This window comes from Peromyscus leucopus, chromosome 9 (assembly GCF_004664715.2).
Source record: "Peromyscus leucopus breed LL Stock chromosome 9, UCI_PerLeu_2.1, whole genome shotgun sequence".
Taxonomy (NCBI): domain Eukaryota; kingdom Metazoa; phylum Chordata; class Mammalia; order Rodentia; family Cricetidae; genus Peromyscus; species Peromyscus leucopus.
Window position 1 is genome coordinate 55,235,937 of NC_051070.1, and position 17,281 is coordinate 55,253,217.

The window sequence follows — 17,281 nt, forward strand, 5'->3', positions numbered from 1 at the left end:
TTATTTATTTTTGATTTTTCGAGACAGGGTTTCTCTGTGTAGCTTTGCGCCTTTCCTGGAGCTCATTTGGTAGCCCAGGCTGGCCTCGAACTCAGAGAGATCTGCCTGGCTCTGCCTCCTGAGTGCTGGGATTAAAGGTGTGCGCCACCAACGCCCGGCTGAGGTTTAGATATTTAAAGGAAAATTCTCATCCACTGAGTCACACAAACATGAGCATGAAAATAAATGAGATGCATATAAATGAACATTCAAGTGTAAATCATAACCTGTCACATTGTAAAATAATAATTAAAATCAGATTAGACTCCTGCAATTGAATATGTGTATGTCTCTGCATGTGTGTATTTTTACGTGTGTGTGTGTGTGTGTGTGTGTGTGTGTGTATACATTTGTGTTTGTTTATATGTAGGTGTCTTTGTGTGTATCAATTCCTAAGTAAGACAGAACCAAGGGACTTACAAGTAGAATTTTGACGCTATGATAAGGCCCTTACCTTTCTGTAAAGAAACTAAAGATTTTTGAATTAATATAGTTTGAAAAGCAAATGAATAGTTTGGAAAAAAAATTATTTGTCTTTCATTTGGTGCTATACCTTCAAGATAAATGTCAAATGAAATGAAAAATTCTATGTGAAAAATTAAATGTTAGAGCAGCCTGAATAAAACATAAATAGATCTGTACCTGATCCTATAAGAAAAGGATTCTTGAGTTTCCAAATATTAAAAAAGAAGAAAAACTAGATTTTTTTTCCTGATTAAAAATATAACCTCTATATTTGAAAACAGGTTTGTGAAGTCAAGGTCATACACCATATGTGGAAAGTCACTAATAGACTTAGTATATAAAGACTACTGTAAGCCAATAAGAAGACAATGTTTCAGTTAAATCAGTAAAGAATGTGAACACGTGGGATGGAGCGGAGCTCACCTGGGAGGACTCCTGCATGTGTTCATGTGGTCCTGGGTTTGATCCCCAGTACCCAATGAACCAAGCATGGCTATAAGCAACTGTAGCCCAGCACTGGGCAGGCGGGAAGGGGGAGCTAGAGTTCAGGATCATCCTCTGTTACATAGGGAATTCATTCACCAGCAACCCTTTCTCAAAAAACAACAATAAAAAAGACTACGAATGAAAAAGCAAATTGAAAATAAAATAGCCGAAACCATATGGACGGAATACTTAATTCAGAACAAAAGAAATGCAAATTAAACAAAAGTGAAATTAAATCCAAAATCCAGAGTAGGCAAGAGCCCAGAGACACAAATAGCGTTTGACTGTTGTGTAAATGTAGAGTATATAATGATTTGTAAAGTATGTCCAGAGCTTAATACAGTCAGTTTACATTGCCTTTTGGTTAGGAAAAATAAGCATTTTAAGTAAAGAGTCTAAGATGGACATTCAGAGAGAGTGTACGGGTGGTGTCTCCTTTCCTCCTAAGCATGGCAGTATTTCATCATCTCTGTGTTAGCACATTCATTTAAATATGTGTGTCTTTTGTATTTACATGAGTACAAGGGGGCCAGTACATTTTCCCCTCTGGCTAGAAAATGAGATCTGTGGAAAAACATGTGTAGCTGAGGGAAGAGCACCCTGAGTATGCAGCTTGGACCTTGCAAGGAGACATGACAGTCATTGTGGAGTTCTTTGTCTCCTTTCTTGGAGTAGGGTGCAGAGTCCATGTGGTTCACAGATGTAACTGTCCAGAGGGATTTAGAATCAGAGCAATGGTATGCTAGGGTTCCTGTCCTCCTCACCCCATCCTCCTCCTCAGAATTGCTGCAGATTAAATATCCCTTGTCAGAAATAATTGGAACTAAGGGATTTCAAAATTTGGAGTTTTGGGTATTTTGGACTATTTGCATAGATTTTTACGGATTGTGCATCTTCAACCCCTAAACCCCCAAACATAAAATGCTCCAGAAATTAAAACTACCCCAACATTTCAGATGTCCCTGACAGCTGCTCAACTGGTACCTGCTGTTTCTCTCCACTCTCCCCCGCCATCCCACCTTCAGATTTGACCTTTCTGTGTACGCCAGACATTGTCCCAAGAGCTCCTCAGCTCTGCCCCAACCATGGGCTCAGAACCCACAAACTAGTTTATCTTAACTGGTAACCTAGTTGAGATCTTAATGCCCCTACACCTAGAGGAAACCAGAAGTTGTGGCTGTTGGTGGGATGCCTAGGGCTCCGGTTTCCTAACTCACACTAGGATGTGCTTGGAGCCAAATTGCAAAACACATGCATGCCTTTAGACCTTTGGAAGTAGTGTTTCCAGTTCCAGGTGTCTTAGTAGAGCGCAATGGGTAGAAAACCCCCAATCTATGATGCCCAAAGTCTGTCTTCATCAGGAGCCTTGACTCAGTTTCTCTCCTTGCAGGGCAGCTTCGTGGCTTGCATGATCGCCATCTTACGGCAGATGGAGGACAGCCACTACAGCCACTACATCAGCACCTTCAAAACCAGACACGACATCATCGTAAGTCGTCTGCTCTGGGCCTCGGCAATGCTAAAGTGGATGTTTTTTTTTTTTTTAAAGACAGTTCTTGTCTAGTAGCCCAGACCAACCTCAAACTCATGATCTTCCCGCCTCATCTCCTGAGCGCCGCTAGACCCCTCTGAAACTTTCTTACATTTAATGACCAGTAACTCAGGCTGAGCATCATGAGTTCAAGGCTCCCTTCCTGACCACTACAGTGTGAATAGCTGTCCATGGAGGGCACAAGAGGGAGTTGATGCTTACTTCAACTTGATAGAATTTAAACAAGAGTTCCACAGCCGTACTAAACGACCATCACGTGTGGACTTAGTGTGGGCCCTTCTTCTGAAACACTTAGGACATCTTTTTGCTCTAAAAAGTTTGTATCTCATTTAAGAGGAGGTGTTGGTTCCTGGTACCATGCATGGAATCTTCGAGGCTGAGTGTACTGGTTCCTCAGAGTGTGGTTAGCCGTCTCTTTCAGGAGGAAGTAAGCAGAGGTTGCCCCTCTGCCCCTCACAGCGTTTGGAAGTGATTTCCTGTTGCTTTAAAAAGAAAAGTTGTTTTCATAGTTTCTATAAGCATGCATCTAAGGTCTCCAGGGAGACGTTAGTGGAATTAAATCTGTTGGTAAAGACATTCTCTGATGTGGGCTAGGCATGGGCTGGATTAGCAAAGTGATGCTCTGATGGTTCCAACCATCCATGTGTAGCTCATTCTTCCTTATGCTCTAGATCAGAGGTTCTCATCTTGTGGATCGTGACCCCCTTTGTGGCTCACATATCAGATATCCTGTATATCAGATATTTATATTACAATTCATCACAGTAGCAAAATTACAGTTATGAAGTAACAATAAAATAATTTCATGGTTGGGGGGGCACCACATCATGAGGAGCTGTATTAAAGGGTTGCAGCACAAGGAAGGTTGAGAACCACTGGTCTGGATTTTTCTGCTTTCCACCCCCACCATATTGAGCATGTGTGACCGGCATGCCAAAATGGATACAGTTCTTCACACACACACACACACACACACACACACACACACACACACACACCATCCTCCTTTCTACAGTGTCCACATGGTATAGATAAAAGAAGAAAATGGGAGGAATTTGTCATTGTTAGCCCAACACCGGCCTTCATAGTGTTGGTCCACGTGGCTTAGGCGGAGAGCTCAAGTTGAGGCAGCGTGGTTCAGGAGTCAGCCGTATGTGGCTGTGTCTACAGTGACCCGATGCAAGAGAACGCAGTCCGAGGACGGGGGTGGTATAGGCCGCTGAAGCAGCGATGTGATGTCCTTCAGGGCAGATGGTGTAGCAGATAACACATGTTTGAACTGTGACCATTCTGAGCTCTTCTGAGATATTTGAAACAAGCTACTTAATCTTGCTGAGCTGGTTACCTCATCCGTAAGATCCTGTCTACATGGAGGATTAATGTGAGCACTGACTGAATCCATGCATGGAAATGCCTCACCTTGTACTGTGCTTGTGGTCAAAGCCTATGAAGAGTAACTATTTGTGAGTTTTTTGCTTGTTTATTTGGTTGGTTGGTTTTTTTGGTTTTTTCGAGACAGGGTTTCTCTGTGTAGCTTTGCGCCTTTCTTGGAACTCACTTTGGAGACCAGGCTGGCCTCCAACTCACAGAGATCCATCTGCCTCGGCCTCTTGATTGGGACTAAAGGCGTGGGCCACCACCGCCCAGCTAAGAGTAACTATTTGTAACAATAGTCCCATTCTTGCAGTGTAGCTAGAGTTTTCCTGCCTTGCCCACAGTCAGGACAAATCTCTATCACCCGCCAGTCCCACAGCTGCTCAGACCTGACCAAGTAAACACAGAGACTTATATTGCTTACAAACTGTATGGCTGTGGCAGGCTTCTTGCTAACTGTTCTTATAGCTTAAATTAATCCATTTCCATAAATCTATACCTTGCCACGTGGCTCATGGCTTACCGGTGTCTTCACATGCTGCTTGTCATGGTGGTGGCTGGCATTATCTCCTTCCGCCTTCCTGTTCTTTCTTTTCTCCTTTCCATTAGTCCCGCCTATACTTCCTGCCTAGCCACTGGCCAATCTGTTTTATTTATTGACCAATCAGAGCAATTTGACATACAGACCATCCTACAGCATTGCCGGCTGTATGAACATACCCTAGTGATTTTTTTTTCTTTTTCTTTTGTTTGTAATTTCCTTTGGAAAGCAGGTGAAGTAGGGACATTCTGAGTTCACAGGCAGACTGTTTGGATCCACAGTTCAAGGTTATCCTGTGCTACATAGCCTGGTTCAATATCAGTCTGGGTTACATGAGTCTCTGTCTCAAAATTGATGATATACATACATATATGTGTGTATATATATATATATATATATATATAATATATATGTATGTGTGTGTAGAGAGATAAATGATAGGTAGGTAGGTAGGTAGATAGATAAACTGATAGACAGATGCCAGGGGTGGTACCCTGTCCCTCCGTGTTCCTAGCACTATACCATGTCCCTTTTCTCATGGGACTGTATGCACAGAGTCTGAGAAGCAAACAACTAGACTTTTCTTTTCAGCAATCCCAGTGGAAAAAGTCTAAATTTAACTAAGCAGTAAAAATGGCTTCAAAACCTTTTAGGTTTTGTTTTTTTAGCCTGCCTGTTCTATTTCTGAGTTGCTTTTTGCTCACATCCTCTGGACCAGCCTCACCGTTTCTGCTGCCCTTGCTCTATACACGTGTGTTATTCCTCACTGTGGTTCTCACAAGCCACGTGGATGCAGCCTTTCTGCAAGATTCTAGCCGTCCTGTTTGTGTGGCACACTTCCTCTGTCCTAACTAGTCAGGAAGAATTGAACCGAGAGCTGTAAAAACTTGATGACATGGGGCTGGAGAAATGGCAATGACTGGTCTTACAGCAGACCCAGGTTTGGTTTCCAGCATCCACAGGGCAGCACACAACTCTCTGTAAGTCAAGTTCTAAGGGATCTGACACCAGCTTTTGGCCTTCATGGACATCAGGCAAACATGTGATATACAGATAATACATGCAGGGAAAACATCCGTCCATATGAAATAAAAAGGGTTTTATTAAAACTATGGTTAACTACTTTTTAAGTTTAAGAGATCTATTCAGACAGCGCACAGCAGAGGACCAAATGGATGAGGATTGTAAACGTGGGGTCAGTGTCTCCCACTGATGCTTTCTGTGGCCATTTAGTTTTTCTCAGCCTTGTGAAACCATTTGTAAAATAAGAATAACATTGTATCCCTGTTTTTCTTACAGACTCCTGCTATGAAACAAACAAACAAACAAATCAAATCATAGGCCAGGGGTGCTGTTGACCACCAGTCATCACAATACTTGGGAGACTGAGGCAGGAGGCCGCTTTAGATTGCATTTTGTCTCATGATACAAAAACAGAAGCTAAATCAAATTGCCCAACAGTTATGTATTAGAATGCATTGCCCATAGCAACTTTACGGGGAAGGCCACAACTATGAGACCATCAACATGTTTTCCCCAAATAGGGCTCCCTCTGTCCACTTGCTGAAAGAAAGACCATGATGAGCCTGTTTTCCAAACCATTCCTCCACTGTTCTCCACAGGACTTCCTTATGGAAACCTTCATTATGTTTAAGGATCTGATTGGAAAGAATGTGTATGCCAAAGACTGGATGGTCATGAATATGACACAGAGCAGGTGAGAGAGCCCATGGCCATTCTGGAGGCATTTGACCTTGAATGCGCTGGTCTGCTGTACATACTCCAAGGGCTGTTCTGCTTCAAGCCTGGCACCTGTAAGCGGGCCATCTTCCCCGCTTCCTGACCCTGATGTGTGTGCTTGGAAACTCCCTTTCACTGGGCTACCGATTTCTCCCTATTTGCTGTCTCTGCTGGCCTGGGTTGGTGTCCTCACCATCCTCATGTTAATCCCCACTGGCCATCAGCTCTGCCTGCCCTCTCAGTGGCTCCATATGAACCCCTCCTCCTGGTGTTCAACGTCATCCTAGTGTTCAAGGTCCTGCCTGCCTTTCCAGCCACATCCTCCATGAGCACGTGACTTGTGCACCAACCAGACTTCTCCTGGTTCCTGAACGTGTTCTCTGCCTCACACCTCTGCTCTGCATGTCATGTCTTCTCCACTGTCTCTGGAAGTCAGCATTCTGTTCACTTGGTCCTTCTGAAACATCACCTCCACTGGAAACCTCTGTCCCCAGCTGTCACTGCTTTAGAGGCTGTGGACCTAGGAGAATGGAGCCTATAAGTGAGGCAGACTAAAGTCATGCCAATTTTATTCAGAGCCTCAGACAGTTTATACTCTGAGAGTTAAGAAAGGTCCCATGGATAAAGTTTTCATGAGTTCAAGGTGTATGCCATCACAAAGACAAGCCACATGTGGCAAAATCGTATTTTTTCCATAGAGACATATAAACAAATAACAATAGCCAGTTGTAATGAATAATCTGAAACAAACTCATTCCTATCAGCTACACCTGGGAGGAGCACGAAAACACGTTCCAGGAACAATTCCGTGTTTTGAAGAAACTGAGGTCACAAGACCCCTGTCTTGTTTTCTTGTATTGTTCTCACAAGCACTCAGAATTCTCCTCACACGACTCTGTTCCTGGACTGGACTCCATTCCAGTACCCAGTCTTTCAGAAATGTCTGTTGATCTTTTCTTCCTTCTGGTTTCCGGTATCTCTTTGAAACTCTGGCATAGAATTCTTTTTCATGTTCTCTGTTGGAACACAGCTAGAGGTCTTAAGAAGGGTACCCAGTACTGTGCTGGAATCTTCTTAGACCAGGAGTCAGGTTTTGAGCCTGGCACCTGTGTCAGCACCTTAGAATTGCTACCTAGCAACAGATGCTTGTCAGATAGACATGAGATGAACTGAATATATGTATATGTATGTGTATGTATATATATACATATATATGTATTACAGTATATTATAGCTTTAGAATGTTGCTAATGAGCCACATAAGCCATATCAATATAAGCATCATCAGCTCTCCATGATCCTGATAGAAAGTCCCTTCCCAATTAGATAACAGATTCGAGGACAATTTCGTGAGAATGTGACCTTACCTGTGAAGGTAAGTGTCATAGCAGAGTGTAAACCACCTGCTCTGGTGGCAAAGAGCCTGGACTTGCAGTCTCTCCTCCATCCTCAGTTAGCTTGTGCTATAACCCCCAAGCTTTTACAGGCTTGTTTTGAAGAGACTGAGTTTGTATGCCTCTTTCTGTAGAGTATGCTCTGTGGATGGCCTCTAAGAACACCGTTAGGTTATACTGACTTTCGCAGCAAAGCCCCGGAATATTGGTTCTGTGTCCAGAGTAGGTAGGGAAACATCTCCAGGGGTACAGGGTTGCCTTCTTCATCTGCTCTTTCCTCCCCAGAGTTTTCCTCCGGGCCATCAATCAGTTTGCTGAAGTTCTCACAAAGAGCTTCATGGACCAGGCAAGCTTCGAGCTCCAGGTAGGCCCCCCCCCATCCATCTGGAAGGCCTTTGGTGATAGCAAGAGGCTGTGCCGGCAGAAAAGGTGGCATTTCAGATTTCATCCCTGTCAGAAAGGGTTTTCAGGGGTCTGCCAGTTTCCCAAAGCACACATTACAAAAACAATAAAATGGTTTGGTTTTCATTGCACAAAAAAAGTAACGCACATAAAAGGAAGTGTGAGCAATACGGTCATAGAAAGTATAGCTAACTGAAAATACAGATGCAGTGTGGTCTCGGATCCTCAGAGATTCAGTCCGGGAGCATGCGTGGAAGCCTGAATCTTCAGTGCTGAGCCCTCTTGTTACTGTGTTCCGATGCATGCAGACCTAGGGGATGTTTAATCTGTGCCTCTGCCACATCGTATGAGATTAACACCAACAATGAACAGCAAAGCAGAGCAATTACTGCGGGACACTGTGAGTTCATGTGAGCGAGGAGTGAAATGTTGATGGTTTCGGACCACAGAAGACCAAGGGTCCCGAAACTCCAGGAAGCAAAGCTATGGATCAGGGGGCTGCTCTCACCCTCGCCTTCAGGGTCAAGGTTTTGTGCTGATTCTGTCCACACAGGCCTGAATGTGCACATAAGCGGTTTCATAGGCACACTGTCACTGGTGCATGAATCCCTGCAAAGCAGATAATGGGTGTGGTGGTGCACACCTTCAACTCCAGCTCTCAGAAGGCAGAGGCAGATGGGTCTCTGTGAGTCCAAGACCAGCATGGTCTACTTAGTGAGTTCCAGGTCAGTCAGGACTATAAAGAGACCCTATCTGCAGAAATAAAAACAAACCCAGGTATCTGGTAGCTTCATCTTCATTTAGTCCTTCATGTGACAAATATTTGTGTGTGCACCCAAACTGGGTATAGCAGTATCCCAGTTCCTGCTGAAAGTACATCATACCCCAGCTGTTTAGGGAGTTTAAGTTCAGGAAACATTTTCTTGGTGATATCCTTTTCTTGTCACGTGCTTTTTTGGTTTTCATCTTGACCTCTAAGAGGGAGAGTCATAACCAGAGGAGGATATATAAGCATTGTGTATGTGTAACTTGTACATAATATACAAACCAAAATATAGATGAACCCTGTAATTCTTTAATGATCCATTTGTCTACTTTCTTTACTTATTCCACAATCTAAGACTTTTTTTCCAATGATGTTAAACACTTTCACAATATTTTTAATGGCTGAATATGGTCCATTACCACCTCTGGCCTGTGATACAGGAACTAAGTTCTTCTTAGGGAAGTTCCGATTGTTTCTATTTTTTGTTACATTGAATAGCTGTGAGGGCCTCCTTTGGTTGAAATGTTTTTAACTAGCCACAGTTACTTTGTCAGGAAAAAAAAATCAGGAAAGTATTTACTAGTTCAAAATTCTGGCAGAGCTGGAGGGCTTTTGATACATATTGCCAAGCCACCTGCTATAAATAGGTACATTTCCTGGCCGAACTTCTCCCATGCCCCCAGGGTAAAGAAAAATGTAAAGTTTGGCTTGTTTATTTTAAAGGTTAATATTAAGCCTCAAGACTTTTAGCGGTGAATAATTGAAACCCCAGAAGGAACAAGAAGTCCTGTGGGTTTTATTTGGGTTTTTTCACAGCGCGACTCTCCCACACGTGGGTGTTTTATCTGGATCCTCACGGCTGTTATTTTCTTTTTTGTCCTGCCCACCTGATGCATCCATCCTGCAAAGCTCTGGAACAATTACTTCCATTTGGCTGTAGCTTTTCTCACCCATGAGTCCCTCCAGCTCGAGACTTTCTCAGAAGCCAAGCGCAACAAAATTGTGAAAAAGTAAGTGTCCTTTAAAGATTTGGTGACCATGGGGAAGGTGATCCGTGTGTTTATGTTCAGAAATGACAGGGACTTGCCCATGTTGATGATGTGGATTTTATGTGTTATCACTCACCTGACTTGAAATTCCTCCAGATTCATATTGTTTTTATTAATGTATTTCCATCCTCTCCTCAGTCACCCCATGCTATTGCTGGAGTGTGTGCCTGGTGAGGTACCCTTGCTGGGGATCTCCTGCCTGTGCCTGGTGAGGTACCCTTGCTGGGGATCTCCTGCCACCTGCTGTCAGTTTACCAAAATTGCAGGCATAGTGCCTCCTTACTCTTTGCAAAGCAGAAATAGGAAAACCCAAATATAACCTAAAACTATCCTCTAGATTCATGGCTTGGAATTCAAAATGCAATTATATTCAGGAATGACAAGAAGTTTGGTCACACATTTCATGGCATTCTGTCAGGTCTGAGAGTTCGTTGAGAGCCTGGAAGCTCAAAGGCTGTCATTGGAAAGTAGTCTGAATTTATTTATTGAAATTTTAGCCCATTTTCCATTTGCTGTGATATGTGGGAAACTAGGCAAATTATTTAACATTCCTCAGCCTGTGGTTTCTCCCTACCAAGACTGATAACTAAGGATTAAGATTGGGAGACTCTAATTTTAAAAGATACAATGTATGGCCTGTTTTGTAGATTTCCCTAATGGGTAAGTAATGAGAGATGCTTATTTTTAAGGAGGCTCCTTTGATCAATCCCATGTTTTAAAACATCTTTGGTAGCGATAGAGCCTCTTTGAAGGAAGATTTGAATTGGGTTAAGCAGCTACAAATGAAGATAATTGGTTACAAATCAGAAACAAACACAGAAGGGGGCAAGGAAGGGGGAAGGGGGGAGGGGGAGAGAGGAACAGAGACAGAAAGTGCCAAGGGGTGCTGGGGGAGCTGGGCGCGGTGGTGCAAGCCTGTAACCCCAACACTCAGAAAGGGAAGACAAGAGAGAAGATCAGGGGTTCAAGGCTAGCCTTGGTAACAGCAATTCTATGAATTTTAAAAGAATACAAGGCTTTTTTTAAAAATAATTCTCGTTAGGACTGATACTGGCTCTTGTCAAAGAAAAAATAGACTATGAACGTAGCCCATGTAAAAACATGTGTACATATGAGCAGAAATAAGATTTGAGAAGTAAAACCAACGTATTACAATTACTGAGGTGTGATTCGGGGTCTTTCTTCATGCATGTTTTTAGAAGAAATCAACCTACTGTTTGTTAATAAGTAGACATGGAGATTGTTTGTTGACTTTAGGTTTCAGATTTTGATCATGTAGGCTTACCTGATATTAATGAAATTAAGTTAAGGATTTTTATTCAGATATAATGGTAAGAGAATTTTTTTAAAAATTGAAAAAAAAAACTGGCTTCTGAAGATATTTCCAGTGAAGAACTTGAAGAAAATAATATTTAGGAGATTCCCTAGCATGTGGGGAATTATATAGAGAAGGGATTGTAGAACCAGGTGTGGCCTCTGTTAGTTTCCCAGAAGCACTTGCAGTACCTACCCTTTAAGAGCTGCCCACTACACAGGATCTTGCTATATAGCCCAAGCTGGCCTAACATTCCCCATCCTCCTGCCTCAGTCCCTCCAATGGTACCACCACACCACAAAACTAGTTTTTAAACCTTGTCTGTGTTCCATTGTCCCTGCTGAGAAGGCAAGGTCTAGACCTGCCCACATGAGATCTGTGAAGAGCATTCTGTGAGGACTTACCTTAGCCAAGGCATCAGTCATGGCGTCTCATCTATCTCACACCTCATTTAGATCCTCACTCAGCTGTCTCTGCTTCGTGGAGACCAGAGCCTCTCTCGCTTTTCCCTTCCCCATTGGCTAGTTGAGGATTTCCCAGCTCTCTCTCAGCATTTGTATTCGGTCCTTCCTGTTCCAAAAGCCCCGTGTCCTCCACATGGCTCAGCGATCTATTGCAGCTTCTCTGGGTGCCGACCTTATCTCTTACAGAGCCCCAGCCTCCCCTGAGACCCAGAGGGATGGGGACTATTCTGGTTTTTACCCTTTCATTGTGTACTTGCCCTTCCAGACCAGCAAACCCTGCATCCACCACTCAAACAGGCCGAAATACCTGAGGGGAAATGACACCTTGCATAACATATACAGACCTCTTTCTTGTTATTATTTCCAGTGAATTGATATAACACATATTTCTATAACATTTATATGGCATTAAGTATTTTCCTTCTTTTTTTAGCTTGGAGAATTTCATACACACACACACACACACACACACACACACACACACACAATGTGTTTTGTCCAAATCCACCCCCACTCTCTCCCTTCCAATTCCTCCCATGTACCCCTACAATACACTTTTCCCACCCAACTTCCTGTTTTGTTTTTTTTTTTTTTTTATAAAACCCTCCAGAGCCCACTTAGTACTCTTTCTGTGTGGATGGGTGTAGGCCCTCTACTGGAAAATGGTCATCCTTCCATCCACTAAGGGTTAAATCCCAGGAGACAACTGACACACTCCCTCCCCCAGTAACCATCAGCCCTTCAGCCAGGGTTGGGACTTGGTGGGGATCCCCTCCTGCCATCTGTGCTGGCACTTGGGCTGGCTTCATCTTGTGCATGTCTCGTGGACACGGTCACAGTGGCTGTGAGTTCATGAGTCAACTAGTAGTTACCCATTGTCTCTTCTTGGTGGTGCTGGGGATCTACCTCAAGGCCTTGCACGTAGTAAGTGAATATTCTACCATTAAGCACCTTCCCCAGTCTTTTGTATTAGATATTCTGAGTCATCTAAGGGATCATCTGAAGTGCAGGCGAAGCTGTGCGTAGCTTACGTGCACAATCCCTAAGCCAAAGGTTCTCAGCTGGTGGGTCATGGGATCAAATGACCCTTTTCACAGGAGTTGGGTATCAGATATCCTGCTTATCAGATATTTACATTAGTGAATACATTAGATATTAGATAATTACAGTAGTGAAATTACAGTTACGAAGTAGCAACAAAAATAATTTTACGGTCGGTCACTACAACATGAGGGGCTGTATTCAAGGGTCTCAGCATTAGGAAGCTGAGAACCGCTGTCATAAGCCATTCTGTGTAAGAGACTTGAACGGATTCAGGGGTCTGGGGAGCTTAGAACTAGCTCCTGCCATGCCAATAGGGGTGACTATTTCATGCTGCTCAGTTCTACTGCAAATCCTTTGCTTATGATCTTCTTCCTAGATATGGGGACATGAGAAAGGAAATTGGCTTTAGGATCCGGGACATGTGGTATAATCTGGGTGAGTGTCTGACTTTGAACAGGCTCTTCCATGAATTCTCAATTTTTCTTTTCCTTTATTTTCTTTTCCTTTCCTTTCTTTTCCTTTCCTTTCCCTTCCCCTTCTCCTTCCTTTCCTTTCCCTTTCCCTTTCCCTTTCCTTCTTTCTTTCTTGCTGTTATTCTAAAGTAAAGATTTCTCTGTACAGGTTGCATTAAAAACACACACCCATAATGAATTCTTGTTTTAATTTATAGAACCCTGAGATTTGTATGTGTGTACAAAAGTAGATTTGTGGGTTCCATAGGGTCCCTCCTGGGACGGTGACAGTGAGCCCTGTCACCATGCCAGTCACAGACAATCAGAGCACAGCACTCAGCCATCGTCCCTTGGTGGACATGGTGTGTCCACACGAACTTTTTCTTCTCTTATGGGCCCCGTGGAGGAAGTTTGTTAAGGTGGGACTCACGGTGATACAGTCTTCTAATCTCTCCTCATTTGCTTTCATCTCAGGGCCTCACAAAATCAAATTCATCCCATCCATGGTGGGTCCCATTCTGGAAGTCACCCTGACCCCTGAAGTGGAGCTCCGTAAGGCCACAATCCCCATTTTCTTTGATATGATGCAGTGTGAGTTCAACTTGAGTGGCCACGGCAACTTCCATATGGTAAGAAGGCAGCCCCTGCTCTTAGTGCTATGGAACAGTTAACTTGATTTACCATCTCTAAACGGAGAGGCAGCAGCTTGATTGAAAACTGCATCTTACAACTTATACTTTTGTATTTCATTGTGTAAAAGAATGAGATGCATGGTTGGGTCTTCTGGCCCAGAGGCTGGAAGAAGTCTCTTCACTCCATGCCTTTTTTTTAAGTCAGCACTGTCTCAAGAAGATGAAATGTTGGCCTGGTCCATCAGTCCTGCCATGCTCCAGCCCAGGACTGAAGGTGTAAACTGTGTAGGCCAGCCCAAGGAAGGATGCTGTGGGTCCAGCTCCCATTCACCACTGCCCACCTTTGAGAGCTTTAGTTTGCTGGTCCTTTCTCTAGCCCTCCCTTTATTAACCATGCACTGCATTGGTCAGGGTTCTCAAGACGAACAGAACAGATACGCTGAAAACAGATTACAAAGTGCATTTTTTTTTTTTTATACTGGCTTACGCAGTACAGTCTGGGTCATCCCACAATGGCTGTCTGCACAATGGAGAAGCTGAGAGCCCATAGCTGCTCAGCCCATGCGCTGGATGTCTCAGCAGTCTTGATTTAAAGCTGAAGGCCTGGAGCATTCCTGGTGAGCATCCAGTCTTCAGTCCATGTTGGAAAGCCAAAGAAACTAGATCCTGTTTGCAGCAAAGATAGCGATGGCAGCAGCAGGGTAGATGCACTCACCAGGAGGAGCAATAGTAGGCAAAGCGTATATCTCTTTACATCCAACTGCCCACTCTTGGGGAGACTCTTCCTCTTTTATACGTTTAGAGACCTACCGAGAGGCTTTTCCCTAGCTGATCCCAGATAGAGCCAACTTGGAAACAATTCAAAATTGGAAAGGCGTTGAGCCAGATCTAGAAAGACTGGCCACTGTCTCCCATGTATTCTTCGGGATCTGACATCCTCTTGTGAAATTCTGTCTTGCAGTTTGAGAACGAGTTGATCACAAAGCTGGATCAGGAAGTGGAAGGGGGCCGAGGAGATGAACAGTACAAGGTTCTTCTGGAAAAGCTGTGAGTATCTCAGAGCAGCACCTTAGGCCAGCGGGCAGAGCTTCTGCTGCCTGCCTAGCAGCCGGTGGCAGACTCAGAATCACCCCGTCACCAAGTGGTCCTCGGTGGTGTGGATGGAATACACACAGCTGATAGTGTTAACCCTCTGTGAGTCCATGCTTGTGTTTTCCAACCAGCCTGGCCCCCGGAGAACACAGCAGATGGGCGAGGGAAGGAGACACACAGCAGCGGCATCCTGCCCAGTGTCTTAATTATGAACTTGAGCAAAAGTGGGGCACCTCTAATTGCGGCTTCAAAGCAGCTGTTTAAGGGAAGTCCAGGTCGATTTTGTGCTTAAAAATACCTCGCATATCCCATCAAAGAACTCTGAGAACAGAGCTGCTGTCTCTCAGCCAGCTTGGTCGGCACTCTATAAAGACATCGTTCCTTCATCTGAGCCCACTTTGTCCCTTCATGTCCTGCCCCACCTACCCAGCCTCTACACACTCAGCCTTTTCATGCTGTGCACAGAGGTGTGCGGTGTGGCTAAAGTCTGTGGATACTGGGACTCGTAAGATTAAGTACAAATCCCCTTTCCACCGCATTCTCAGATCCTGTGTTTGGAGGCAGTGTGTCATCCTGACAGGCACAACCAACTCCCCCACCCCATCCAACTCCTGTCTGTAAGAGTGGTGTCTACTTTCCAGTCTTATTGTTAGAATTCAGTGAGGCAGCGGGTCAACATAGGGTCCCCTGCAGAGTTCACACTTTTAAAAGTGTGAATGCAGGTGGTCCACGTGGCGCAGCCAGTGAAGGAACTTGACAGCCTAGGCTCGAACCCTGAGACCCGTGTGGTAGGAGAGAATCAAACCCTGAGATCATCCTCTGACCTCACACACACATACCCACAAATCTTTTTTGTTTGTTTGTTTGTTATTCAAAGGTTGACTGCAATTATTCTTGTCTAGCCATCCCATTCTGCAGGTGGCGGTACACTATCGCCAGCCGCCTGTGTCATTTGGTTATTCTCCCATTCTGGGGAAATGCTTTGGACCAGTCTGAGCATGAATATAGGGACCACCAACTTTTATCTTTTCTCAAAGATTCCCTGAGGAGGAGCCAGCACACCACACACTGTAGTGGAGCAAGATAGGGGAATCGCCTCCATTTTAAAGAACTAGATGTCTGTATTCTGTTTATAAAGGGAATGATCTTTCTATCCTTTTTCCACGAGATCTCTTGACCTTCTAACCCTCCTACCTTTTGAAATTCTGGATTTGTCTAGAAGTTATGCACAGATAGAAATAGACATAAGATTTGGGGATAATTGAGCATGGTGGCATGTACTTTTAATCCCAGCACCCTGGAGGCAGAGGTGGGAAAGTTTCTGTGAGTTCAGAGTCAGCCTGGTCTATGTGGTGAGTTCCAGGACAGCCAAGGCTGCATAGTGTGAATCTGGCTTTATTTAAATATATATAGCTGATGCTGTGGGATAATGCTTTTGTACACTGGTTTAAACTGGTAATAAAACAGTGATTGGCCAGTAGCCAGGCAGGAAGTATAGGCGGAATAAGCAGACAAGGAGAATTCTGGGATGAGGAAGGCTGTGTCAGGAGATGCCAGCCTGCCATCCAGGGAGCAGCATGTCATGGCACACAGGTAAAGCCAGAAAACATGTGGCAACATATAGATGAACAGAAATGGGCTGAGTTTAAGTGTAAGAGCTAGTCAGTAGTAAGCCTGAGCTAATGACTGAGCAGTTTTAATTAATATAAGCCTCTGTGTGTTTACTTGGGTCTGAGCAGCTGCAGACCGGATGGGACACAAGAAAACTTCAGCTACAATCTGAGATATATGTCAGTAGTAGAGCACTTGCCCACACATACATTATGTATACAAGATAAAGTTACTGGTTCAAAAAAACATACCTACAGCTAATCTTCATGGAGTGATCTTACTCTGTTTCTTTTGTTTTTTTCTGGATCATTGGCTCAAAAAAGTCTGACTAAACCAATCCAGCCCCCCTGAAATACTCCTAGAATCTGGGATAATTATTTAAGCTTTATTTTAAGGTGTGTGTGTGTGTGTGTGTGTGTGTGTGTGTGTGTGTGTGTGTGTGTATGTGTGTATGTGTGTAGGTAAGTGCAGGTACCACTCCTAACCACTGAGCCATCTCTCCAGCTCCCAAGTCTGGACTGATTCTTTAGACCCATTTTCTTTTCTGAGTTTTCTTTTAGTTACCAAGAAGCCCCAAAACTTTGTTCACTATGGCCCCTGAAGGGGAGGACTGGGTCTGAAGTGAATCCCCAGTCTGCCTGCTCACAGCCCTGCTTTTCTACCTGAAAATGGTTTTATCTGGTGTCACCCATCCAAATGGCTACCAGGTTCTTCTGGGCTAGGCTTCAGCATGGGATTTTCAGACTGCCTGTTCAATGCCAGGCCCTAGAGAGAACAAAGACATAGGACAGATGGTCTTATACGGCTGAGTTAGAATGGGGACGTTGTGTGAACATTGTAGGCAAGGGTTCTCATTTCTGCAA

At 44.0% G+C, this 17,281-nt stretch overlaps 1 protein-coding gene across 1 annotated transcript in view; it reads left to right on the forward strand.

Moving 5' to 3' along the window:
• The window catches only part of Dock5 (dedicator of cytokinesis 5), a 192,667-nt gene that overhangs the window by 142,805 nt on the left and 32,581 nt on the right, over positions 1–17,281 (forward strand). Inside the window, exons 28-34 of the mRNA XM_028883189.2 lie at positions 2,381–2,479; positions 6,080–6,174; positions 7,877–7,955; positions 9,669–9,769; positions 13,008–13,066; positions 13,558–13,712; positions 14,677–14,762. Of these exons, the coding sequence (XP_028739022.1) occupies positions 2,381–2,479; positions 6,080–6,174; positions 7,877–7,955; positions 9,669–9,769; positions 13,008–13,066; positions 13,558–13,712; positions 14,677–14,762 (674 nt within the window). The remainder of the gene's footprint in view (positions 1–2,380; positions 2,480–6,079; positions 6,175–7,876; positions 7,956–9,668; positions 9,770–13,007; positions 13,067–13,557; positions 13,713–14,676; positions 14,763–17,281) is intronic.